The 27,319-nt window shown below is 42.5% G+C and overlaps 1 protein-coding gene, 1 long non-coding RNA gene and 1 other non-coding gene across 4 annotated transcripts in view; 2 read left to right on the top strand and 1 right to left on the bottom strand.

Annotated features, from left to right (window-relative positions):
- Nucleotides 1-27,319, top strand: part of GIPC2 (GIPC PDZ domain containing family member 2) — a 75,594-nt gene that overhangs the window by 33,434 nt on the left and 14,841 nt on the right. For both annotated transcript variants that reach the window (XM_010963357.3, XM_045522941.1), the window contains exons 3-4: nucleotides 5,307-5,487; nucleotides 24,635-24,741. In XM_010963357.3, the coding sequence (XP_010961659.1) occupies nucleotides 5,307-5,487; nucleotides 24,635-24,741 (288 nt within the window). The remainder of the gene's footprint in view (nucleotides 1-5,306; nucleotides 5,488-24,634; nucleotides 24,742-27,319) is intronic.
- Nucleotides 875-981, bottom strand: LOC123619285 (U6 spliceosomal RNA). Its single transcript, XR_006727846.1, has one exon. It is a non-coding gene; the product is annotated as a U6 spliceosomal RNA (small nuclear RNA).
- Nucleotides 5,494-24,625, top strand: LOC141579564 (uncharacterized). The gene is made up of 3 exons (XR_012511158.1): nucleotides 5,494-9,133; nucleotides 13,034-13,168; nucleotides 13,667-24,625. It is a non-coding gene; the product is annotated as an uncharacterized LOC141579564 (long non-coding RNA).

Raw genomic sequence — 27,319 nt, 5'->3', positions numbered from 1 at the left:
TCTTTTCCAGATTCTTTTTCATTGTATGTTAATGCAAGAAATTGAATATAGTTCCCTGTGCTATATAGTAGGTCTTTGTTGTTTATCTGTTTTATACACAGTAATGCATATTTGTTAATTGCAAACTCCTAATTTATCCCTCCCCCACCTTTTCTCCTTTGGTAACCATTGTTTTTTTTCTGTGTCTGACAGTCTACTTTTGGTTTGTAAATAAAATTTGTATCATTTTTTAAAAGATTCCACATATAAGTGGTATCATATGATATTTGTCTTTCTCTGTCCGACTTGCTTCACTTAATAGAAAACATGTATTTTAGAAATTATGAATTCATAATTATGCCTCCAATTCTAATCCTGCCCCACAGGGTTCTTCCTTGGATTTTCTACTAAAGTATTAACTTTCAGAATGATTGGAATATTTAATCATTTTCTTAGTTTCACAATATACATAAAATAGTTTCAGAATTGCTGTATCTATAGTTGGAGAAATAAATCTATTAAGAGTTCAAGATTTGTATGCATTTTTTTTTTTTTTTGTCTTTAAATGCATGTATACAATCCAAGCATTCTCTTCAGGAGGTACTTGGGGTAGGTTCTCACTTGCCCCTCCTCCCTCCACCCCATAATTTCTCATTTAAAATAACTATTGAATCCAGTTATTTCTCTTTGAATTGACTTTGAGTTTTACCTCTCATGTTGATTTAATTTTATTTTCTGAATACATAATAGTTTCAAAAGTCAAAACTATAATAAAAGATATATACAGAGATGTCACTCCTTCTCTGTCCCCATTACTCATTTCTCCCACTCCTTGGAGTAATCAATTTCATTAATTTCTGGCTTACCATTCCAATGTTTTTTGCCAAGATAAGCAGAAAAAGTGGAATGTTCCCAGAGTTTGCACGTCATCCTTGTTAGGGGGCCATGCTAATCTTCTCTGTGTGGCTCCAATTTTAGTGTATGTGCTACTGAAGCAAGTACTTGATACGCTTTTAGCAGTGGCTGGAAGTCAGTAGATTTATGGAAGAGGACAGTGTGGTGTGTGTTTAGACAAGGGTGAGGAGGAAGGAGTCCATGATTAGGAAGGCAGTGCAGTGTGGCGCATAGGACCATGGGCTTTAGAATCACACCTACTTTCAGTCTTGGTTCAGCCCCTTATTTACTTGCTGTTGACCTTGGTCAAGTCATTAAACCTTTCTAAGCCTTCTCTCAAATGGGAATATTAGCACTTACTTCACAGAAGTATTTGGGTACAAACTAATGATGTATCTGAAATGTTTGATAATACTAGTAACTGATAGCTAATACCTTCATGGTAGCAATAATAACAATCATCACATAATTAGGAGATGAGGTCAATGGCAGAGAAATGTATTAACTAGTGCTGCCTGGCCTTCATAGATCAAAGACAACAGACAAACATTTATGATTTTACTACCCAGGTTTTAACATTTCCCAGGAAAAAGTATATAAATAACTAACCAGAAAACTCAGAGTATACTTATAACAAACTCCATAAATTCCTGAAATAGTTTTAAGAGCTGAGTTGGTGCATATTTTCTATAAAAGGCCAGACAGTAAATAGTTTAGATTTTGTTCTAATTTATGGTCATACAGTCTCTGTTGTAACTACTCAACTCAGCCTTTGTAGCACAAAAAGTTATATACGATGCTGAAATGATGAACATAGATGTCTTCTAGGAAAGCCTTATTTATGGACATTGTAATTTGAATTTATATAACTTTCACATGTCACAGATATTCTTTTTTGTCCCCAAACCATTTGAAAAGGTAAAACCATTCATAACTCACGGGCCATATGAAAACAGTGATGGGCCAGATCTGACCTATGAACCATTGTTTGCTGATCCCTAGTTTAAGAGAAGAGCATGCTTTTAGAAACAAAATAAAAATAAGCGCTTATACTATGCAATTAAGAAACAAAAACCGCAGTAACATGGGTGGACCTAGAGATGATCCTTCTAAGTGAAGTCAAGGAGAGAAAGACAAATATCATATCACTTATATGGAATCTATAAAATGATACAAATGAACTTATTTACAAAAGAGAAACAGATTCACAGACATAGAAAACAAGCTTATAGTTACCAAAGGGGAAAAGGAGTGGAAAGGGATAAATTAGAGGAGTTTGGCTTTAGCAGATACAAACTATAGTATATATAAAATTGACAACAGGTCCTACTGTATAGCACAGGGATTCGATATCTTGTAATAACCTATAATGAGAAAGAATATGAAAAAGAATATGCATAACTGAATCACTATGCTGTACACCAGCAACTAATACAATATTGTAAATCAACTGTACTTCAATAAAAAAAGAAATGAAAACTGAAATTGATTTTGAATTGAAGTAACGTATAAATAACAAAACTGTCATTGCCAGAATATCTTCTTATAGAAATCTTTAATTTGGGCTACTTCAGTAGAACTAAATCACTTTTTAGCATGATCCTTCTGAGAAATATGGTACTCACATAGTTCTAACATTTTGATTAATTATCTAGAACTAATAATCAGTAAGGTTAGAAATATACAAGGTCGGAGTTGGGGCAGAGGGTTCTCGGATGGAAGTTAGGATCTCTGAGAAGAGGCGTGTAAAACCAGAATAGAAGCGGTGATCTGAGAAAATAGGTAATGTTTGAGATTTACAGGCCATGATATACAAAAATATTTAATGTTGTCTTTGCCTTCTGCAGCATCGAGCTCCAAAGCCAGATGAGAGAAAGTTCTAAGTGTTATAGACAATAACATTAAGTGACTCAGTAAATATAGAATTAATGCCTCTGTTTTCCTAGTCCTCTGTGCCTGAGTAGCACTTTTAGCATTCTTATTAATTTCTATCAAGCTCTGGTAAGATGATTAAAGTACATTGGGTTTCAGAAACTATTAAAGTATATTGGATTTCAGAAACTTGTCTCAATTGCTGCCTCATTCTTTATTCGGTTAGGAAGCTAAGGCTGAGGTAACCCACAGAGCACATAGTCAGTGTCTCTGCTCTGCTTCTCTGTCTGCTCCACCTTCAGTGCTCTTCAAGTTTCTTGTGTTGGTCTTCCTCTCTTCTCCCCTGCTGCCTCTGATGATGACACATGCTTTGACTTTTCTCTGCCCACCTGGACTCTCACCTTGCTGCCTGCCGGGAGCTGCCTTTTCTCTCTCTCTCTAGACACTGTTCTGTTCACCTCTGTGGCTGCCCATAGGTCCTGGTGACCCTAGATTTCCGTTACTCTGCCCTTTAACTTACTGGTAAGATTCATACATGTCCTTAAAGTCTTTCATTTAATTAGTTTTATATAATGCTTATTCTTATTAAAATTACAACAGTAAATCTTAAGAAACTAAAAATATGTGGAGCTGAACTTTGTATGGTGAAGGTGATCTAAAGAAAACCAGATTCAGAAGGTATCAAGCAATACATTAGAATAAAAATTAAGAAAGATGCAGATTTTTGCCTTCTCTAGTGACTTAAGAACAGTTAGATGACAGAATATTAAAGAACTTTTTTTCTTTGTTTCTTTGGACTCTAGTCTTAGTCTCACTTATGTTTCTATGACAGTTTAGAAACTCAATTGTACTGAGTGGTGTGTTGTGGTTACCCTTGTTTGCTTCCATAGCTTATAAAGCTAATAGAGACTTCCTAAAAAACATTGTCAGTTAGATTATGAAATTTCTGGTTTTTTGCTTCATAATGAACTATTTGTAATGACAAATAACCTCCATGTGAATTGACATTACTGTGTCATTTGCATAAAGCATATTAACAGTTGTTACAAGGAGCATAGCAGTGTTTTTAAAATCCTGGGGTGAAAAAGCCTACTGTCAGTTTTGGTACAGGGTAATTTTAAAAGTTAAAAAATCTCCAGCCTTGCCAGGTTAGTCTGCTACACATTGCTCTTCTTATGACACTACTACAGAGATGCTGGGACACAGGAGATCAGTTTTCCTCTCAACTCTTGGACACAGTGATCAGTCACCCTGCTGACTTAGACGATGTGACTTTTCCACCCAGCAAGAGTGGGGAATATACATACTTTATCACACAATAGCAGGAGCCTCTCATATTTCTAGCTTGTCATTCTCACGAAGGATTTGTGACACCCGCGGCAGACCGTGGCCTGCAGTTTGCCGTGTTTCTCAGTGCTGTTGAAGAATTTTTAAGTCTTTTTCTGGATGTAAACTATGTGGAGTTTCTGGAGCTCCTGTCCCTAAAATCCTTCCAGAAATTCTTAGTACTACCTTAGGAAGTCTTACATCTCATTTTGAAGCTCTGTGCTATAGATGTATTGTATACATGTATGATAGTTAAGAAAGACCAATTTGAAGTTTCTCCTTGGGTCCTAAGTTCTCTTCACCTAAAATATATACATGAGAAGTGATGGTATAAAAATCATTCTTATGGGCTACCCAACTGATAGCCATACCTGTCTCTTAAGTATCAATATTCTTAGCTAAGTTTGTACCAATTCTTCAGTCTTGGATTTTTAACTAAGATTTGAAAAATGTAGCCAGTAGAAAAAACTCCAGCTTTATTCTTTAAATTTTTTGGTGGAGGGGAGGTAATTTGACTGATTGATTGATTGATTGATTGATTTTTTTTTTAGAGGAGGTGCTGGGCATTGAACCCAGGACCTCATGTGTGCTAAGCACGTGCTCTACCACTTGAGCTATACCCTCCCCCAGAAGCTTTATTCTTATGTAATGGGCCTCATGTTGAAATGATTCCAGTCATTTATGGTGGGACTTTTCTGTGCAGATGTGCTAGGCACAGGGCACACATACAGTGGTGAACAAGGCCATCTCTGCCCCCAGGACATTACAGTTCAGTCGTGGAGACTGAGAGGTCGGTGCACATTTGCACTGTGCTGTGCTGAACGTAGCACAGCACTTCACCTTCCTGATCTACGGCATGAGGCTCTCCTAAAGGTTGTTCAAATGAGATAGTGAATGTGAAGTGCTTAGCTTAGAGCTCAGCATATGTAGCAGAAAGTACGAGAAGCACGACAGTGGCGCCTTACCTGGGCCTGGGGGAGTGGGCTGGGAGGTGTCAGGAAAAGCTGCTCAGAGGAGCTGTTGACCGTGACAGAGCCGAATGATGAATGAGAAGAAAGGAGCAGAGTGGTTGGAAGTTGGATGGCTGTCTTTTGCTGCTCGGTCTTCTGTCTCTAACTGAACTTTAAACTGCCTTGCTGCTGTGTCAGTATCTTGTACACAACGACTCAAGAGCCTGAAAAGTAATACTGCATGGTTCTACTTTATATAAAGTGTTGTCCCTAATTTTCTTTCAGAGAATTAAAGATGGCAGCATAATTGACTCAGTTAAAACAGTCTGTGTCGGGGATCACATTGAATCCATCAACGGAGAAAACATCATTGGGTGGCACCACTTTGATGTTGCGAAGAAGTTAAAGGAACTGAAAAAGGAGGAACTCTTTACCATGAAGTTAATAGAACCCAAGAAAGCCTTTGGTAAGTTGATTCGCTGAACTGTGCCCCTGGCTCATCTTTCTAAGGGAAGTGACTGCTGTGATGCGGTGCCGTGTGCTCTCTTGGATCAGTTAAGAGCAAGAGCAGCGATAGACGGCACTGCTTATACGGAAGACAGCCACTGAAGGAGGGGAAAAAATTGGCCTGGAAAGACATTTTCTTAAAAAGACATTTGGAGTTATAAAGTCTAATGTCTAGTGACTCGAAATGTGTTCCGGACTCTAAGAACAGCACATTGTACTGCGCTTATCTTGCTGAGCAGTGACATTTTTGATTGAGCTCTCTTAACAGTGATAACCCTCGTTCACGGGCCTCAACAGCAAAACCTTTGGTTACACATGGAATTGGCATTTAAAATAGTTATCTAGTCTATTTTAAAGACTTCCTTCACTGCTTTTCCTCCATTGGCATTTTGAATTTGGCAGTGCGGGGCGGTATGACGTCACCTCCTTGGTGTGACATCTGTGCTTGTTCGGTTTCAGCCATGGCAGCTGTGTTCCAACTGTTGTTCAAACCCCCAGGGCCACCTCATCTACAGGAAAGTGTGCCAGCTTCTCTCTCACTACCCAGCACTATTTTAATAAGCCAAACGATGGCTTAGTGTTCATCAGTGTTAAAATATCTACAGCAGAATCATTCTAGGCTGCCCTTCCACATCCGTGACTCCACCCACCTTATGTTCTTTCCTTTGCTCACAAAACATAAATATTCCTTATAGTTTGTCTCTAATGGCAGTTAACGACGGTGACGGGAGAATGCAGTGGGTCTGGGGAATTACTTTTCTCCTCCCTTACCAAGTAAGGGGGAGATCCTAGCCATACGGAAATGAAAAGTTTTCTCTGCCTCCAAGCAATTCTATGCCATTTAATAGAAGTACAGTGTAGGTGGTATTGCTTATGGGAGACAGGGTTTTAAGAAGATGTAAGAAAAGGATGTCTTATACTGGTGCTGCTCCTGGAGGGACCATTCTAGGAACCGCTGCTACAGACACTGTGTTTCTGCACGGTGCATTGCGGCATCTGAGCTCTCCCACACAGGAAGGTGGGCCAGCTCTCAGATTTCTATCCAGCAGCTCCTTTTTTCAAAAAATTTTGGTTTCCAGAGGGTAAGGAGGGTGGGAAGGGATAAATTGGGACTTTGAAATTTATACCTCTTGGGGAGTGATGGTAATGCTAGCTATCTTGATAGTGGTGGTAGTTTCATTGGTGTATTCATCAAATTATACATCTGAAATACATGTAGTTTACAGGAATCATACCACAATAAAGGTGTTAAAAAATAAATAAAATTTAAAAATGTATTTTTAACGAAATTTAATTAATTAATTTCTTAACCAGTCTTTTTTGGGGGCGAAGGAAGTAATTATATTTTTATTTAGTTTGTTTATTTTAACGGAGGGCTGGCGACTGAACCCAGGACCTCACGCATGCTAAGGACAGGCTCCACCACTGAGCTGTACCCTCCCGCTAAGCAGTTCCTTTTGAAACGGCTTTGTTTGGTAACCAACTTCCTGGGCATCATAGCATATAAATTAATAGGACGTAGACAGTTTGAGATAAATATTATTTGATTTAGGCTCTTTGTAAATCAGAGTTATTCTTAGTACAACTCAAGGAAAATAATTTCTTTCTACACTTGTCCCCACCATATAATCTGTTTTCCAAAGTTAATCTCTCTCTATTTTCCCTCTCTGCATATACATCGTGTGCTCCCTGTGTTTTTATAGAAAGCTGCTGATACACCCTAACATGGATGTTAGGTTGGTGATAGTCTTGGATGTTACAGAGGTCATTGTGATTAAATGTTTTCCTTCAGCATGTGAGACGTACGTGTAGACGTTTGGTGTGCTTCTCTACCTTATGTGCCTGTGACTCCCAAAGCCGCTGTCTGTTACCACATCTGAATTCCGTGGGTGGATTTGAGATGGACGATGAGTAGGATTTTCCTGATAGGCGTATGTTATTTCAACATCTCACATTCTGGTGGTGCTGTGGGTCCGGATACCTGAAGATTGATTTTGGAGCAGTGACAAGTTTTTATTTTCCAAGGTTTCAGTGGCAGCTTAACTCAATTTAACCCAGATTAAATCTGCTGGTCTATATGCATTTTCCACCCTGTGGGTTGATCTTTGCCTCTGGCCCTGCTTATCTTTTTGCCTGAAGGATAAAGACATTGCTATCCTGTGGCCTCATTCCAGCACTTAGCTCTTTGCCAGGGAGGGAGTGTAGGTACATCAGGAGGTACTTGGGGGACCAGGCTTGGCCCCTTTATCTCCATCCCAATCTTACCTTTTGCCGTGTTTCCTTCCTTCTTGTTTTTCTAGCATTTTCACTGGTGCCTTAATTCAAATTTAAAGTCCTTCATGATTATCTGACTCTGTCGTCTTGGTGTCCTACCAGGAGGAAGGGCCATTCTGCGTGAGGCAGAGCTTTCTCTTTGTATTCAGATAGGCCATCTTGGCTGAAGCTGAGTTATTTCTGGGATTGTACCAAAAGCTGTGAGAAATGGCTACACACTCTAGGATTTTGACATTTTCCTACCAACTTCCCTAAGTATTTAACCTGGGGAGGCGTGTAGACAGTGTCCCCAGATACCGGAGGGAGTGGTGTTGTTGGCGGCTTTGCACCAGCGTTGACAAGGGTGATGAGCGCAGCTCCCCAGCCATCGATGACAGAATCCTTACTGCCTGCTCTGTTCCCACATTGTGGGTCACTTCCCACATCCCACTTCGAGGGGCCACTGTACATGCCAAGATTCTTTGAGAGCTACAGAATAAGCACTGTCTAATTTAAGCAAAAGGCACTTTTTGGGAAGGACTATCAGGTAGGTCTCAGAAACAAAGAGAATTCAGTCAAGCTTGTACCAATAGGAAGCAAAGCTGTTTCAGGGATGTGTGAACCAGGAACCCTTCATGGTACTGGCTTAATTGACTTTCTCAGATTATTTCCTATCTTCATGTTACTCCACGTAGAATTCAAACTCCTGGGATGGGGTGGCGGACTGATCAGGTCATGTCCTTCTTGGTCGTGGGAAGGCAGGCTACACGATAGGCCAACGAAAATCACACAGAACCATGACGTGGGGGAAGATTCCTTTTGGGTAGGAGAAGGCAGATATCCATTTTACCATTTCTCTAAGGTGTTATACCTTGTTCTTTAGGCAGAGAAGTGTTAGTTTTCTCTTGACTTTGAACCTGACTCTAGTCATGCATGACGCGGTCAGGCTGGGTGTATCAGAATGAATGTGGAGGGAGGAGGGTATTGTCAACTGGCTTTGGGTGTCTAGTCTTAAGGATTTTATTTTTCTTCTAGGAGTCAGATCCTGTTATGGACTGAAGTATGTCCCCCTAAAATTCATATGTTGAAGTCGACTCATCTCTAGTACCTCAGAATGTGACTATATTTGGAGATAGAGTCTTTAAAGAGGTAGTTAAGTTAAAATGAGGTCAGTGGCTCCCTGGTCCAATATGACTGATGTATTTATAAGAGGAAATTTGGACATGGAACCATAGGGAGGGAGCGTGCCATGTGAACAGGAAGACAGCCACCTGCAAGCCAAGGAGAGAGGGCTCAGAGGAAAGTAACCCTGGTGACAGCTTGATAATGGACTTCCAGCCTCCGTGATTAAGGTAGTAAGTTTTTGTGTTTAAGCCAGTTGGTCCTTTGTTACAGCAGCCCTAGAAAACGAATACAGATGCCAGTAAGTATGTGTACACACACACACACACACACACACACACACACACACACACACACGTGTGTGTGTGGATATACAGTGCAAGTTCTTTGACTTTGGCAGTAGATCTTGGACTACCTAACATTGTAGAAGGTACAGGTTGGGTATATTAGCAGTCCTTTGGCCTTGGGCAGGTGGCAGGCAAGAACATACTCATGTATTTTCAGTCAGCAAATATTTGAATAATTAGTATTTGCTGGTCCTAGGGTGCTAGTTGCTGGAATAATAGTCACCATTTATTGAGAACCTGCTGTGTTCCTACATCATACTACACGCTTGGAATACCCACGAATAAGATCCAGTTCTTGTCTGCAAGAAACGCATGTCTTGTAGGAAGAGATGGATATGAAAAATTTTAAATAAAGAATATTAGAGATGATAGAATGTACTGGAGGTTTAACGGTGGGATCCATCAAGCCAACCAAGGAGTTGAGGTAAAGCTTCCTGGACAGGGAATTTGAGCTGAATCTTCAAAGAGACTTGCTCAATAAACAAATCAGGGAAGGCTGTCCTAGGGAGTGTGAACAGATTAAGCAAAGCTGCAGAAATATGGAACAGTATCACATAGCTGGGAAGATGGTGTATGTCTGTGTGGTTGGAATGTAGGTGGTGGTGTGGCAAGAGGTGAAGCTCGAGTGAGTGGGGACCAAGTGATCACGGGCCTTGTGTATGAAGGCAGAGAGTGGGCAGTGGAGAGCCACTCGAGGGGTTTAGGCAGGGGAGAAACATAATGAGGCTTGAATTTTAGAAAGGCATTTTGGAGACTGTGTCAGAGGGAGGGGTGGGCTGTGAGTTAGAGGTAAGGAAAGACTCTATTGTGCTGGTTGAGGGGAGAGAAGGTGAAATCCTGAATTCCGGCAGTGCCTGTAGGTGTGGATAAGTGGTTCTGGGGACTAGACGGTGGTGTGCTGGAGACATTTGTGCCCATCTCTTTACAATTCCACGTCCAGTGGCATCAAGTCGGTTGCTTGAAACTGGCTGAGGTGAGGTATTTACATCACGGAAATAGGCAAGTGCTTCAAGTCAGGGCTTTTTTTTTTTTTTTTCCCCAGCCTGGAAAGCTGACTGTTAAACACTTCCCCGCATACCACTGAATATTAAGAAGGTGGAATTGGTAACCCATTGGTGGTAGAGGTAAAGGGAAAGAAACTCCAAGTGATGGCCCGCAGCCCTGTGGGCTGAGTGTGGTGCCATTCTCTGAGAGGAGGAAGACTGAAAAAGAAAGAGATTTGGGGGAGGAGAGAGGGAAGAGAGATTCTACTTACGGTGCAATTTTGGGCCTTAAGAGTTTGAAATCTGTAGGACAATTCAGTTGGAAATATGTAAGAGGTAGGTGGGTATTTAGAATTCGGGCCCAGGGAATGGGATTTCTGAGTAATTTATAGTCATAAAAATAGATCCAACAACTGAGAGTCAAAAGAGAGAAAGACCAAAAACAGGGATGTGGGGGAGCCCCACATGTAAGGGGTAGAAGGAGGAAGAGGAGGCAGCACAGAGAGGAACTGGCCAGACGTGGCAGAGGCAGCTTCCGGGTGGCCTTCACCCGGGCACTGAAGAACAAGTCACTTGTCCCAAGAACAAATGCGTGATTGTAGCTTTCCTAAGTTGGCTGTGGGGCTCTGAGGGAGGAATAAAGGCCATCAGAAAGCATACCCTCAGAATCTCCTGTGCTAGTTTAAGTCACTGTTTTTCAACCAGTAGGTCTCCACCAGTGTGTTTAGAACACGAAGTAGAATTGAACTGAAAATTTCACAGTGCTTTGTGCCTAGGAAGGGCAAGTATTGTCTTGGTTTCAACGTTCCTGTGTATCCATGTGTGCGTTTCCGCTATCTGCATATTTACGAGCCATGCTACAATGTATACATTTCTCACTATATGTCACAGCAAAAACGTTCGAAAGCCACTGGTTGAAATGACCCTCTTGTTGAAAACTTGTAATTTAATGGGAAATCTTTCCCATAACTAAGATGGTTTCTCCTGGTCAGCTGCTTTCTGATCCAGAGTTTCCTTCGTCTCGCCATGAGCTGATGGCAGCCTTCCCAGTCCTTATCAAGTATCGGCTGGAATGTCTCTAGTGGTATTTTTTTTAGGGCATGGCTCACTTCCTTTCCTCTTTGCCAGTGAAAAGGCACATATCTCCACAGTGAGCTCAAGCCTGCAGTGTGCCCTGTAAACCTAGATTTTCCCAAGGCTGTGAAAATGCCTTCTTCCATTTAACTGACTCCAGGACCCTGCTGGTTTATTTTTCTATGAGGCCTTTTAATTAACTACTAGATGGATGAGGCTTTGATTCAGTATTACTTAGATGGCTGTCTACGTCATTTATCCCAGAGAATTTCTTTAACTTGTGATTGTTGCCCTTTATGGAAAGAAGTTTGTGGAAGGAGGTCTGAAATGTTTCTGTAAAGTGTTTCGAAAACCAGAAAGCAAGTTGAAAAGATTGCTTGCCTCCAAAAGCATTGATAGTCCTTGTTTTGAGGTTAGATTTTGTTACAGGTCTCTGGGCTATGTCTTCTTTTAGAGACTTCATTTCTGTGCTATGTGCCCATCAGAATAGGATGTTCAGTATGTGAAGTACGTCCAAGTCCCTTGAGTCATTCACAGCTGGAAAACCCGGACCTCATCTTGGTGATTCAGCTCAACGGATGTGCTCCTTTCAAAGACTATCTATTTGCTATTAAGAGAAACTTTGGCTTTTAGGTTTTATGACTTTTTAGATAGACACTTCAAACATTTAAAAATACTTTCTATTATTCATGCTATTTCAAGTGAAAGTTTTTCAAGTACCAGTGCTTTTGGTACTTTTTAATACTTACTGAATTCTACCAAACTTCCTGGGGAATAAGGAAAAAAGTTACAAAAGAGACAACAAAGCGTTAAGTAGTTAAGTACGTTGACTCCGCCACGTACGGGCTGCGTGATAATGTGACGTTGGGTGAATTACCTGATCTTTTTGTGCTTTGGTTTCATCACACAAGAAGTGAAGATGATAATAGTGTCTACCACACTGGGCCCTTGTGAGGATTAAATGATTAAACACATGAAAAAGAAAACATAGAACAATTCTTGGTGCGTAGTTAAGTCTTCAGTAAAAGTTAGCTGCTATGATTACTATTATTTTGAAGGTGCAACCCTTTCTTTAAGGAGTAATTTTAGAAACAAGATGAACCTACGTGAAACAAGAAACAATGTGGGTGAGTTGGTGATTAGCGAGTATTTGTTGAGAACTCTGGCACTCTTTCAGATCCTGCAAAGACAGATGGTAAATCACATATCAAATAGTGAAATATATCAGTATGTCACATTGTCAGAGCTGCCATTCACTTTTCTAGGTACTTTCTAAGTAGGTAATAACGTAATCCTCACAACCATTCTAAAAAGGTAAGCAATTTGTCCAGCGTTTTAGAGCGCGCTAGTGGGTGATGGAGGTAGGCTTCTAAACCATGCCGTGAGGCTGAGTCAGCATGTTTGCTGTCCTCAAGGAGCTTGCAGTTTACATCAGGAGGCAGATACATTAAGAATCAACTAATTCTATCCATAGCAGTAATAGCTACCATTTATTGAATGTTTATTAGAAGCAATATGGTATAATGGTTAAAAGCATAGATTCTGAGCCAATCTGCTTGGGCTTAATTCCTACCTCTGCTGCTTATTTCCTGTGTGGTCTTGGACTACTTACTTATTCCCTTCTATGCCTGTTCATTTATCTGTAAAGTGTCTTGGGGGTTGAATGAGTTAATATCCATAAAGCACTTAGAAGAGTGCTTAATGTTGAGTGTTGTTGCCTCTTTAGAATATAATGCCAACTACACGATATGCGCTGTGATGCGGATCTAAACAGAGTGCAGTTCAGCTGAGAGCTGAGCTGACTTGTCCGTGACTGGGAAAGGTCCTAAGGCTGAGAGAGTGATGGAGGCCGAGAGAAGCGGTAAGATTGGGGAGGACCTTCCCCAAAGAGAGAGCCGTGGGACAGACGGTTTATAGCGAGTCCCACCAGTATCAGGGACCAGTACCTCATTCCCACACAACTGCCCGTGAGAGGGGACTGGACTCCTAATAGGGCTGCAGAGGGATACGAGGGCTTTGAGAGCTGTGACCTTGCCATCTGCGGTGAGAGACCACCTGCGCCCTGGGCTCAGACACACGAACTTGGATGTGGAGCTTCAGGACGAGTTTGTGCTGGACTCAGCACAACATCGACCTTCTGGGTCCTGAGAGGGGGAGACTCCAAAGCAAAACAACACTTAGCTTGTCACCAAACCTGTGGAGTGGGGGGCTCATAGTCAGCTTCAATCTGACACTTTTCTTCAGAGTTAGGAAGCAAACAATTAAACCCACTATGGAAATTTAAGTGGGTATTTAGAGAGGGGAGAGATGAGTGGGCGAGAAAGGTTCCTGAACACTGCACTTGAACTTGGCTTTTCAGGGTGGCAGCAGAAGTACAGACGAAGGAAGGAGGGTTTTCTGTGGAAAGGAGCCGAGTCTTGGAGAGACTGCAGCAAATTAGGCTATGAAAGCAGCTCCTGGCCATGTTAAGAAGAACTTTGGCTTTATGGATGTTTAAAAAAGCCATTTTCTACTTCAGTTTAGCCTGTTTCACTTGTCATTGTCTTATGTCATTTTCTACAGTTTAAATTTTTTTCCTAAAATTAAAGAATAGTTGATTTACAATGTTAGTTCCTGATGTACAGCAGAGTGATTCAGTTACATGTACATATATTCTTTTTCATTATAGGTTATTGTAAGATGTTGAATATAGTTTCCCATGCTAGGAAACTTCTTGTTTATCTGTTTTTATATATAGTAGTTTGTATCTGCTAATCCCAAATTCCTAATTTATCCCTCCCCACCCTCTTTCCCCTTTGGTAACTAAGTTTTCTATGTCTGTGAGTCTGTTTCTGTTTTGTAAATAAGTTCATTTGTATCATATTTTAGATTCAACATATAAGTGATATCATATGATAGTTGTCTTTGCCTGACTTACTTCATTTAGTATGATAATCCCTATGTCCATCCACGTTCCTGCAGATAGCATTATTTCATTCTGTTTTTATGGCTGAGTAGTATTCTATTGTGTATATACACACCACAACTTCTTTATCAAATTATCTGTTGATGGACATTTAGGTTGCTTCCATCTCTTGGCTATTGTAAATACTGCTACTATGAACACTGGGGTACATGGGTCTTTTCAAATTAGAATTTTCTGTGGATATATGTCCAGGAGTGGGACTGCTGGATCATATGGTAATTCTATTTTCAGTTTTTTTAAGGAAACTCCATACTGTTTTCCATAGTGGCTGCACCAATTTACATTCCCACTAATAGTGTAAGAGGGTTCCCTTTTCTCCACACCCTCTCCAGCATTTATTGTTCATGGACTTTTTCATGATGGCCATTCTGACTGGTGTGAGGTGATACCTCATTATAGTTTTGATTTGCATTTCTCTAATAATTAGCGATGTTAAGCATCTTTTCATGTGCCTGCTAGCCATCTGTATGCCTTCTTTGGGGAAATGTCTATTTAGATATTTTGCCCATTTTTTGACTGGATTGTGTTTTTCTATGATACTGAGTTGTATGAGCCATTTGTATATTTTAGAAAGTAAGCCTTTGTTGGTTACATTGTTTGTGAATATTGTCTCCCATTCCGTAGGTTGTTCTTTGTCTGGTTTTGGTATCAGAGTGATTGTGGTTTCAGAGAATGACTCTGTGAGTGTTCTCTCCTCTTCAGTCTTTTGGAAGAGTTTGAGAAGGACTGGTATAAGTTCTTTTTTGGAGAATCCCCCTCTGAAGCCGGCTAGTCCTGGGCTTCTGAACTTTGTCTGCAGGGAGGTTGTTGTTATTTTAATTAGCTTCTATTTCACTTTCAGTGACTGGTCTGCTCAAATTATCTATTTCTGCTTGATTCAGTTTTGGTGGACTGTACGTTTCTAGAAGCTTGTCTATTTCTTCTAGGTTGTCCAGTCTGTTGGCATATAATTGTTCATAGTATTCTCTTACAGTGTTTTGTATTTTTCAGTATTGGTTATTATTTCTCTTCTTTCATTTCTTATTTTGTTTATTTGGTTCTTTTCTGTTTTCTTCTTGGTAAGCCTGGCCAGAATTTTTTTGTTGCTTTTGCTTATCATTTCAAAAAAAAAAACAACAAAACAAACAAACAACAAAAAACCAGCTGTTGGCTTTATTGATTTTTTTCTATTATTAATCTCTTTTATTTCCTTTCTTCCTTCTGCTGACTTTAGGTTTTTTTGTTTTGTTTTGTTTTGTTTTTCTAATTCTTTTAGATAGTAGGTTAGGTTGTTTAGTCTCTGTTGAAAATACCTGGAAACCACTTTGGGCTTTCTTAAATCCTAGAGAGAGAAAAACATAATCCACACTAAAAACAAAAAACACACACCCAACACAGAGGTGTTTACTCTGTGCTCTACATTCAGTAATTTTGGTGGCATTCAAGTAACATTAAATATTCAGAGATACTAAGCAAAAGTGGCATTTTTCTGCAACGTCATTCTGTGGCAGTGTTAAGAGTTACTTCAGTAGATGCTCACTGACTCCTTGCATTATGCTAAACAAGAGACTAAGGGTGTGGACAACAAGAGGTGAATCATGGCTCTTGCTGTGTTACCAGAATGGTGCATTCAGGGAAGGAAAGAAGACAAAAACAAGCACACACATGTAAGTTACACATCGGACCAAAAATACAAAAGTGCACCAGAAAAGTAAAAACTCGAAACAGTGGAAATTCAGAGGGGGGCAGGAAGTACTTACAAATAGGGAAAGTCAATAGAAATTATGTCTTGAACACTGTCATCTTCTCAAATGCCATATGAAGGGTCGTGAATAATTAGCATCACGTTAAAATAATGATAATAAAGCAAAGGAATCAGGGTGAATTGTGACAAAAGAGAGAAAGACTAGATAGAATGAGTGGAGCTTCCTACTGAAAATGGTTGTAGCTCAGCAAAGGCAAGCTGAGAGGAGGCAAAATCCTGCTTCCTGGCTCCCATTCAGAAAGCGAGATCTGCTTGTCTGATAGAGATGCAGTTTTACGTGACCTCTAGGAACCCAGAAAAGTCTAGTAATGTCAGTGTTGCGTATGAGCTTTCTCTAATTAAATTGATACCAAAAAAAAAAAAAAAAAAAAAAAAAAAAAAGCTCTGAAAGCTAGTGGGGAACCTGAGCTTGTGTTAGAGGATAAGAGGTTTAGAGCTGAAGAATGACATGATGAAACAGACTTTGGGGAATTACGCCCAGAAGAGGAATGTGGCTGTATTTGATTAGAGGAGAAACATGGAAGAGGCTGCTGTAGCAGTTCAGAAGTTAATGAGAAGGGCTGGGATTAGAAGCAGCAGTGGGAATTTGAAGGAAAGAAACAAGCCTGAGCAGTATTGCAAAGGCACAAATCGGGTAGGGGATGTGTTGATGCTCTTCAGGTAAAAGAGGGAGGAGAGAAGGTTTGGAAGAAGCAAATGTGAGCCCAGATCTCTTTCCAATGGAGCCTGTGATAAAAGGGAAAATTGGATAACTGACATTTGGGGTGAGGGTGCAGGGTGTGTGACTTTCTTCTGACTGGTTGGCGGTGAGGTCACAGGGCAGTGTTCCAAGGATCTTGTGCTGGACCTGAAGTTGCCATCCTTCACCTGGGTGGGGGCCTTAGTTCCTGCAGAAGCATTCAAAGAAATTGTTACGTATATTCCTTGAGGAGGAACCAGGACCCTGCCCCCGTCACTGCACTATTGCTTCTTGACTGCTCCTCCTTTGTTTCTGCATCCCCTCCCTTCCCTGATCAGCAACTGTTGGAATCTGCCGTTTGGAACTCAGGGAAGGTCAAGGAGGTGGAATGAAGCCTGTTTCCTACAAATAAGAAACGGACACAGGATTTGTGCCAGGGAGGGCCCCACAGGGTCCTGCTCTGTTTCACAGCCATGAGTGGAACATAGATAACAGTTTTCAGCTGTTTTTAAGCTTAATAATTAAAATAGCAATGTAGGATGAAGGGGTCAAAAATGATGCTAAAATGTAAGTGGCTTCCTTAATATGGTAGAACAGTATGAAGATAGTGTACCTTATTAGAAAAATAGCAATTATACCAATAATATATATTCTACCAGAGAGTATTTGTACAGTGGGAGTTGTCATATAATTGTAGGAAAACAGACCTAACAAATTATGCTCAAAATTGTGGTCAGAAGGGGGAGGATACAGCTCAAGTGGTAGAGCGCAGGCTTGGCATGCACAAGGTCCTGGGTTCAATCCCCAGTACCTCCACTAAAACAAAACAAAACTAAACTTAATTTAAAAATAAATAAGTAAACCTAATTACCCTGCACAAAATAATTGTGGTAAAAGTAGATTTATTCAGAGAGATGCACACTCCATAGACAGACGGGCCGTCTCAGAAGGCCAGCGAGAGAGAAAGAGAGAGAGAGAGGCTGGGGGGTGCCGGTGGTTAGTTTTTATGGGCTCAGTAACTTCATATGTTGACAAGTAGGATTATTCCAACTACTCTGGGGAAGGGGCTGAGATTCCCAGGAACTGGGCCACCACCCACTTTTTGACCTTTTCCGGTCAGCCCCTGTCCTGGTGCCTGTGGGTGTGTCACTTAGCAGCTACTGCATCACAATGAGCATATAATGAAGCTCAAGGTCCACTGGAAGTCAGGTCTCCTGCCCTCTTGGGCCTCAAGGTCTACAGGGAGTCGAGAATCTTCAATTGCTGTGTCATTCCTTTAATGGCTGTGCCCTACCCTCCTCCCTCCTGTCTCACAGTAATATCTCATTTTTGTAAAAACTATCTTCAAATATAGAAGAAAGATGACTTCAGTGTATATATATATTGAAAATGTTAAAAGTTATCTTTAGGTGGTCAGTTTATGAATGAGTTATTTCTTTAAGCTTTTTGTGTTTTTCACATTTGAGATATAAAATATTAACTTTTATAACCAGAAAATAATTATTTAAAAAAAAGAAGGCTAGCATTCCTAGGCTAGGAAGTAGAGAAACTGAATCACTCTGTTTTTAATGGCTTTATAATTTTTAACTATATGATTATACTCATTTTAAAGTTTTCTGTAATATTATTATAATTGGTTCCATGCTAGAAATGTGGTAGAAAATTACACTGTGTCAACTTTTTAAATTGGCAGAATTGGTGCTTTTGTATGTAACCTTTTTAAAAGTTAGAGGAAAAAAATATGTGTAATAAACCATTAATAATAGTGAACGATTTTTGATTTTTGAATTCCCATAAAATCATGTGATGGAATAAAATAAGTATAAAGGGTAAAATTGTTTTAGCCATCCTTTTTTTAAAAAAACTTCTTTATTTTAGTGTCTATAGAGGTTTATAGTATTTTTTTGTAACACAGCCCCCTCCGGATTAAAACAATCTCAGAGATGCACGTTAAATTTTTTTTTAACGGTACGAATGGCCTCGATTGTGTGCAGTGGGAAGAGAGGGTGGAGGGGACGTGACAGCTTCGGCTCCTGGGGCAGCTCCACAGACTCAGTCGCCACCCTTGACCACAGTAACTTTCACCTGTAATTTCAGGGAGTTAAGAAAATAGGGCTGAGGTTTTCTCAAATGACATCTTACTTAAAGAATAAGATTTTGGGCATAGTTATTTCACGTCCAACACTTGCCATGCACTGCTCAGTCTCGTCAAAGGAACAGTTAAGCACAACTTTGTGTGTGTGGCTTTTTTCTTTTTTTTTGGTCGGTTGGGTCACGTGTTGCCAACCCTTTTGATCCGATAAACGCCTTGTGCACGTGGCATCCACTTACCTACTTTTCCTTCTTATCTGCCCCAGCACCCGACCAGCTGAATCAAAACAAAAACAACCCCACTGCTACTCTATAAATAAGTCTGAAAAATGTTGGGGAGAGGAGGACACATAGAAAAAGGGAATGTACAGTTAAAATTTTAAATTCTGGGCCAAAGCTAGATTCTATGTCAAGTATTCGGAATGTCTGTGTGTGTGTGTGAGTGTGTGTGTGTGTTGAGGGTGGAGGTTGGGAAGGGAGCATGAGCTGTTTATGGACAGTGCCATTTGTGTATGTCCAGGCGTTGAAAGGTCTTTTTAGAAGGATTGCTTTACTGCTCAGACACAATTCTGTATCTGTGAGGTGCCTTTCAGTTGCAGACAGTGGGGATTTACGCAGAAAAGGGGATCTTTCTAAGATCCACGGTGGTCCATGAATGATACAGGCATTAGCAAAGCTCTGGGTAGGGCCCCATGCAATGAGCTGAGGACCCTGTTTCTTGCCCTTCCTTTCTGCTCCGCTGCCTGATACATCAGCTTCATCATTCATGTATCATCTTAGGGTGTCCCAAGACGGTGGTCAGCCATGGCTGGGACCATGTGCTTCTTTATTCACATGGAACAGAAAAGGAGAGTGTCCTTGCCTCAGAATTTCTAGCAAAAGTCCTTAGTTTTTTTCTGACCTAACTCTCTTTGCCCACCTCTGAAACAATCACTGTGATGTTAGCTTGGCCCATACGTGTGTCCATCCCTGAAACTGGGAGCAGTCAGCTTCCCCTGAACCACCATGATCCTCAAATGACCACATGCAGACATTAGAAGACAGTCAACTAATGTCTGTTACCAATAGCAACTCACACTCATCAATGGAATACAAAGTCAAGTGGTGGCTCTGGGGTGCCAGGGCCAGTTCTACCAATGACCTTGGTGAAAACGCCAAGCCTGGGGGCGGGGGGAGGATACAGCTCAAGTGGTAGAGCGCATGCTTAGCATGCACAAGGTCCTGGGTTCAATCCCCAGTACCTCCTCTAAACATAAAATAAATAAGTAAACCTAATTACCACTCCCCCCAAAACAAAACAAAAATATAAAGCTCCAAGCCTCAAGTGTAACTTTAATTGTAAAATTAGACTGGTAGTACCTATCCTGTAACAGAGCTGTAAAGAGAGACTTGGCATGTTTCTCAGAGAGAAAAGTGGTGCAAAGGGTTTTGATGGGAAGGCGGTGGGAAGAGCAGGCTGGACCGAATCAGCACCAGCAGGTGCAGCGGCAGCAGCACATCAGCCCCTGGGCAAAGCACCCTTCACCCGGCAGCCCTTTGAATGCTTCAAACCCACCGTCTGTAGGTGTTACTATGCACATAAGGACTTTTTTCTCAAGTTCTCACAATTTGCAAATGGAGGAGTTGGGATTTTAACTCAGTGTCTTGGATCCTAAGGTCCATCTCCTGTTCTCTTGTATCCAGCTGTTGGATACAGCTTTGTCCGTCTGAGCTCCCCTCTCATGGAAATCACAGCTCTGCCCCGCTGTGATCATTTAAAGATTGGTTTCTTCCATCATAGGTTGTAACAAGAGATTGGATATAGTTCCCTGTAAATATAAGAGAGTTCCCTACACAGTCAATCCCTGTTGTTAAACTGTGATTTGTACTCCCGGCCAACTGGGGCCCCCGTGGGACCAGAACCAGGCCTCGTTCTGCGCAGGAGCAGGAGACCCCACCTCCCCACTGGCACCCTGCGTCAGGTGGGGGTCTCAGCTGTGGTGCATGGGCTCCTCCTGAAGGCTGGGCTGCTGTCCGCCTCCTTCTTTCCCCAGGGCCCTGGGTGGGGCTGGAGACAGCTTGCTGCCTTCTCCGTTCCAGTGAAGCCGCCACTGCCCTTTATGACGTAGCCAGGACTGGGGCTTGGCCTGCTTATTGAACATGCCAGTTAAAATGGGGTATCATAAAGACTGATACGAGTGTAAATAAACATTTCTTTTCATTTTTTATTTTTTATTTCTTTTTAATGGAGGTACTGGGGATTGAACCCAGGACTTTGTGCATGCTAAGCAGGCACTCTACCACTGAGCTATACCCTCCCTTCTATACATTTTATTTTAAAACATATAAATATGCATATAAATATGCATTCTTTTACTATTCTTTATTCTTCTTGGAGTAGAAGACACAAGTTAGAGTTCTGTAAAGTCTTATATAATCACAACCTTAATCCATATTTATGGGTTCTGTTTTATATTTAAAAGCCAGATGTGTGAAATGCTGGGTGTTTAAAGACTTTTTTTTCCAAGCATCATCTTGCCCACACGTATTTTTTTTTTTTTTTTTTAGCAACTCGCCCTTATGGAATCTTTCCAAAGCAGTTAACCTAGTTTTCTTAGCAATAGTAACTCCTTGTTTCACACTTATTTCATCAGCTCACACATTTCTAAATTCAATTACACAATTAGAGTCACAAATATAATAGCCACGAAAGGGTCTGGGAAGAAACGTGACTGTTCCTTGGTGACGTCCAACTCAGCTGTGGGAGCAGCTGTGCACCCGCAGGCCGTGAGCGTCTTGTGCCCTAAGTGACACAGGAGTGGGAGCCCTGAGTCTAGCGAGTCTGGCTACCTGTCTACTGTCTGAGCTGCAAACCTCTCATTATTCAGCCCCAAGAGAGGCCTCATGCATGTCCATTCTTGAGAAGTGCAGTGACTGACTGAGGGTTTGGCCTGGTTGGTTAGACACGCTTAGGCCAGCACCCTAAAAGTAGGCCAGACCAAAATCATTTGCCATCTTCAAAAAAAAAACGTGAAATGTTTTATCCCTGCAGGTGAACAGGTCCGTTCTGCCTGTTTTCCTGTATAAACCGGAAAGTTAACGTCCCTGAATCACAGGATCGCAGAGGAACATGGCTTCTGTTCCTTTAGCCCTGAAAAGCTGCCTTTCTGGAGGCCGGGCCAAGCCAGAACTTAAATTTTAACTTTTATTTTGATGCCACCAAGTGGTTAGTTTTGAGATAACACTCTCAAGGAGAAGATGACAAACACATAATGAAAAAAAAAAAAAAATCTGAGGCGAAAAGGCAGAGCACAGAGGGTTTTTAGGGAAAGGAAACTACTCTGTATGTTACTGTGATGGTGGATCCATGTCATTCATTTGTCCAAACGCATAGGATGTACAGTACTGAGCGTGGACCCTGATGTGAACTGTGGACTTCGGGTGATGACGACGTCCAGGCCTATTGGCTGTAACCAGTGTGCCACCGTGGTGGGGCCGTTGGCAGTGGTGGGGTGACGCATGTGTGGGGGCACCAGGTTCCAGGAGGTCTGTCTTCTCAATTTTGCTGTGAACTGAAAACTGCTTTAAAAAAATAAAACTTGTTAAAAGGAAAAATTTTCCATTCTCCATTACATTTTCCCTTTTAGCCGCTGGAGTTGCAGGTAAATGCAAGGCAAGCTAGAGGTGTCGTCTAGGGAGGCTGGCTGAACTTCTCAAGCCTGGGCAACGACCCCTCCTTGAAGTTCCCACGTTCCAGCATCTGGGTCCTCAGCCTCGTAAATCCCAGAAGCCTTTTATTTTTTTAAGTGTATCCGGACTTGTTCTGTTTTCCAGGATTATATCATGCTTAACAAACTTAGAAAAGACTTGTTGCTAAGCCACGGTGCCAGTGTGTTACTCTGCAATCAGCAGTGCACACGCGGTGATGGACCAGGCTGAGCAGTTCGCTTCCCACCCTGCAGGCAATGTACATGGGAAGACAAGTTATAGGGAGCAGGCTGCTTGGAGCAATCACAGTGGGCGGTGTGTGTGGTGGGCTGGGGTGGGAGTTGTCAGGTTGTTTACCTGGAAGGTTAGCATCATTAAACTGAGGCTCTTGTGACCACTGTAGTTCTGCATGTGACTCTAAGCCGGGCAGGGCAGAATCCTGGACAGTGCTGATGACAGACTGACCTCATCTTTTTCTTTGGATATTCTTTTGGAAACTCTGTGCTGAGTGAGCATCTTGTTTCTATTAATGTGTTCTTCCCTCAGATGGGACGCGGTGTGACCGGCAAGGCGAATGCTGCAGACTTGCTGATGCAGCTCTAGTCTCCCGAGCATCTGTCTGCTCGTCACGATCAGCATAAGCTCCGTTGGCCACCATCCAGAGGTTTAGGCTTAGGGGAACTGCTCTATTTGTAGCATGATAATTTTTAATAATTTCATTCTTGGAGGAAAGCTTATGTTTTGGCAATTCTGTCCTCAAATGCAGGTTAAAAATCCTCAGTCCCCTCGGAGTAGATTCCCAGTAGCGAAGCAGAACTTGAAGACGGGAATTACCCTAGACTCTAAGGAAGGGCGCATCCGTGCGGGTCGGCCGATGTCCACATCCTGAGAGCTCGGTGCACTTTCGCACACCAGCCTGCCCTGTGACTCTGCACGGGGGCTCAGTTACCTCCAGGTCTTGGTGCTGTATCTCCCCTCTCCCACCTCTTTCCTTGCCCCAAACTGCTGCCACAGAGTCCTCAGTCGAGGAGACTCGAGCGATGTTTGCAGAAGTTATGAATTGGTGGCCTGTGACTGGATCTGATCCACAAATCTTTTGTCTTTGCCATCACGTTGTTTTTAAAACTTTGATTTAGTTGCCTTAAGTTGAAACTCAGGAGATTCATGTAAAACTCTTGAGTATCTGTGTTCTTTGCAAACAAATAGAAGATCTGGCTTGCAGGGTCTACATTCCCACAGGGCAGGGAGTTACTGGAGGAGCTTAGACAGGGTACCCTCCATGGAGTTATCCTCAGTTCCCACCCTACACTTTCCCTCATTTATGTGACTGTCTGGTATTGGCAGGTGACTCTTGGTATACTGCAGAAACAAAAACCAAAATAAAACACACACGTAGGAAACAAGCTTAGGAGAATGTGGCTCCCTGTGGACTCCCTCTCCCTGCTCTCTCCTGCCTTCTAGGGGGCCTCCTTCCTTGGGACCTGTTCCCAGCTTCTCAAGGACCCTGCTTCTCTTGGTCCATTGCCTCTGAATTTATCCCTTGTGCTTCCAAAAGGTGTGGTGGTGAAGTGTCATTGAGGAAAACATACAGACTTTGGGATCACGAGAGCTGGATTTGAATCCCAGCTCTGATCCTTACTCAGTTCAATTTCCTTTTCTTGAAAATGGCAGCTCTAACTTGCCTCATAGGTTAACTCGAGAATTAAATGGGATTTTGGATTTAAAGCATTATGCAAAACGTTGGTACTCAAGTAATGATGCCTCCATCCCTCTCTTCTATCAAGAAATGACTCCCTTCTTCATGACCTTGATGAAGGCCAGCTGAACATCTACCTCTGCTTTCCTGCCACGTATTTACTCTTAGAACAAAACCAACTGTTTTTTCTTTAGTCCTTAAAACATCATCTTTCCCATGTATACATTTCACACAGCCACTTTTCTTTTGGTAGGCAGACCTCTCGTAGAGACTCTCATATGAGAATAATGGGTGACAGGTGGATTTATTTTGTCTTGGGCAATTCTATCAGAAGGCATAGCTTTTATCACATCTCTGCAATAACTGTACAAAAATTTGTGATGGAAACTACATTAGCTTTTATAGCAATTGGTTGGAATTCTTTCTGAATATATGTACCTGTCCCCATCCATTGTATGTTTCTAGAAATAGAGCCAAGGTCAAAAGCTGGAAAGTCGTCAACAGGAAACATTGGTACTGGAAGGGAGACACTTCGCCTGAGACCGAAAGGTCCTGCCATCGTGGAGGAAGTGGTACGTTGTATTCATTTAATCCCTGTTCTGCTTGGAAACATATAGGCATTCATGTTGCTTAGAGCTGGAAATAAAGGTAAAATCATGAAGTTAAATAAAATGCCATACATTCTAATGAAAAGCATAGATCTTAATCCATTGCTTGCTTAAACAATATGAAAGTTCCTGAAGGTATCTGAGAAGGAAATATGGAAACTAAGTGCATGAGAAGAGACTGTGCAATAGCAATCCTCAGCTACCTGCAGATGGGTTCTTCTAGAGTAAATAGACACCTGGCTCAAACACTCAGCCAGAGCTCTCTGAGATCCAAGGACAAGTCGCTGAGCCACCTGCAGCAGTAGACATACTTCAGATCTTGATGATGAAAGATGATGTGCACGAACTCCAGTCATCTTGACTCTCCTTCACGTCCCCCATCCCTTCCATCAGCAAATCCTGCTGGATCTACCTCCACAACCAACCAGAATCCAGCAACTTCTCACCACCTCTGCCCCCACCACTCTGGCCCAGGGCACCAACATCTCCTCTTGAATATTACAGCCATCCATTCATTCTTCCTAGGTGGGGCTCCCTTGCCCGCCTTCCCTCTGTGCCCACACAGCAGCCAGAATTATCCTTTAAAAACACAAGTGAGGTTGTTACTTTTCGGTACCAGTCTATTCAAAGCCCTCCAGTGGCTTCCCACGTGACCCAGAGTAGAAGCGCAGATCCTCAGGGTGACCAGCACGACCCGACTCTGCACTTCTTCCCTGGTCTCACTCCCACCGTTCTCCTCCAGGCTGCCTCTGCTTCAGCTCCTGGAGTCTCCTGGCTGTCCCGAAACACTCCAGATACAGCCCCACCTCAGGGGCTCTGTGCTGCTGTCACCTCTCCCTGAATGCTCTGCCCGCTTAAGGGCATGGCTCACTCCCTGGCCATCTTCAGTTTCTGTCCACATCGCACCCCATCTCACCTCTGAGTCGCTTGTATAAATGGCAGCCTCCGCCTCCCCTCCCACTGCCCAGTCTTCCTGGCCCTTCGTTTTCTTCAAGGTGCTCAATGCAATGGAACTCCTTGTCTTTGTTTCCTTGTTGTGTCTTGTCTCCCTCCTTCCTCACACGTCCTGATCACTGCTGTATCCCCAGCAGGTTGAACAGTATCTAATGCTTCAAAGGAGCTCATATCTTGGCTGAATTAATGAATTAGTAATTGACTCACTTACGCTTGACAGGAGTAAGGGTTTTGCTGACTGACTGTGTAGAGGTGTCTCTCTAAGGGTCAGTATTTGCGGGAAAACCACCAGCGGAAGAGACAAATGGTGGGAAGGAGGGTAGAAGCAGGGGACAGCAGGGGAGAGGGCGGCAGAGGTAAGGCGTCCCGTGGCCAGGGGCAGGGCCGCTCACAAAGCGGTGGAAGGCAGGTGGTGAGCCCCTGTGGGGGAGGGGAGGGCAGGCAGGCCCCGGGCTCCGAGCTCCTGCCGGGCCCTGTGTGCCTGCCGTCCTAGGTGCCCACCTGTCTGAAGGGCGAAGGAGTGAGATGTGAGCGGCTAGGAGGCTGTTCTCGTGGAGTGGGGCCCAGGGTTTGTGGGACACGATGTCAGGGTCGGTCAGTGGTGGGGTGCTTGTTGGAACAACATGCAAGGAACCAGGAGGCCAAGGTTGTGCTCGGGGGTGTTTGAGTCCCTCAGGGCATCGACAGTGTGGGGGAATCCAGAGGAGGATTCCGAGTCAGGTGCCTCCATCCTGGGGGAGTGAAAAGATTGACCCGGAGGCCATGACAGCCCAGAGGCCTGGGAGAGCCAAATGCATTTTATTTTATTTTATTTTTTGGGGAGGGATGGTAAATAGGTTTTTTTGTTTGTTTGTTTATTTATTTTTAAACAGAGGTACTGGGGATGGAACCCCGACCTTGTGCATGCTAAACGCACGCTCTACCACTGAGCTATCCCCTCTCCCGCCAAATGAATATTGAAAGTGAGATAGGATGAGGCTTGTGGGAAAAAGACCAGGGCGGTGAGTTCTGGTCACTCTTTAGTTTTCTGGTGCCCAGCACACTGCCAGGCAAATTGCCAAAGGCTGGTGAATGTTTATTGAGCAGAGGAACAAACCTCAGTAGGAGGAAAGAAGCTATTAGAGGATGGAAGATCCGTGCTTTCCAGGGGAGGCTGGGAGGACAAGAGGACAGACGTTCAACCAGGGAGCCGGGGGGGGGGGGGGGGGCGGCAGGAAAAACTCCATGTCACTTCGGGAAGAACGCGGGTAGTAAATGTTTGTTGAGCAGCTGCTCTGTATAAGGTGCTGGAATGAAAAAGAAGAGCTGAAGAGCTGCCTGAGGAGGTAGGAAAGATTCACTCAAAGATAAACATCTTAAACTCCCTTCCTATTTGCATAGCCTGTTTCATTAAATAGGGCAATTCAAATAGCTCACGGTAAAGGGAAACAACTAATTTGGAGCTAGTATTAGATTTGATACAGATGACTTACAATTTAATTTCCGACATTAAAGGACTTACAGATTTGGAACAACTCAGCCCCTCGTAACCTAGCACAAATTCTGAGAACTGTGAACGGTATTCTGCCTGCATCCTCATAATGGATTC

This window comes from Camelus bactrianus, chromosome 13 (genome assembly GCF_048773025.1).
Source record: "Camelus bactrianus isolate YW-2024 breed Bactrian camel chromosome 13, ASM4877302v1, whole genome shotgun sequence".
Lineage (NCBI taxonomy): Eukaryota > Metazoa > Chordata > Mammalia > Artiodactyla > Camelidae > Camelus > Camelus bactrianus.
This window is presented reverse-complemented; position numbering and strand designations above follow the sequence as displayed.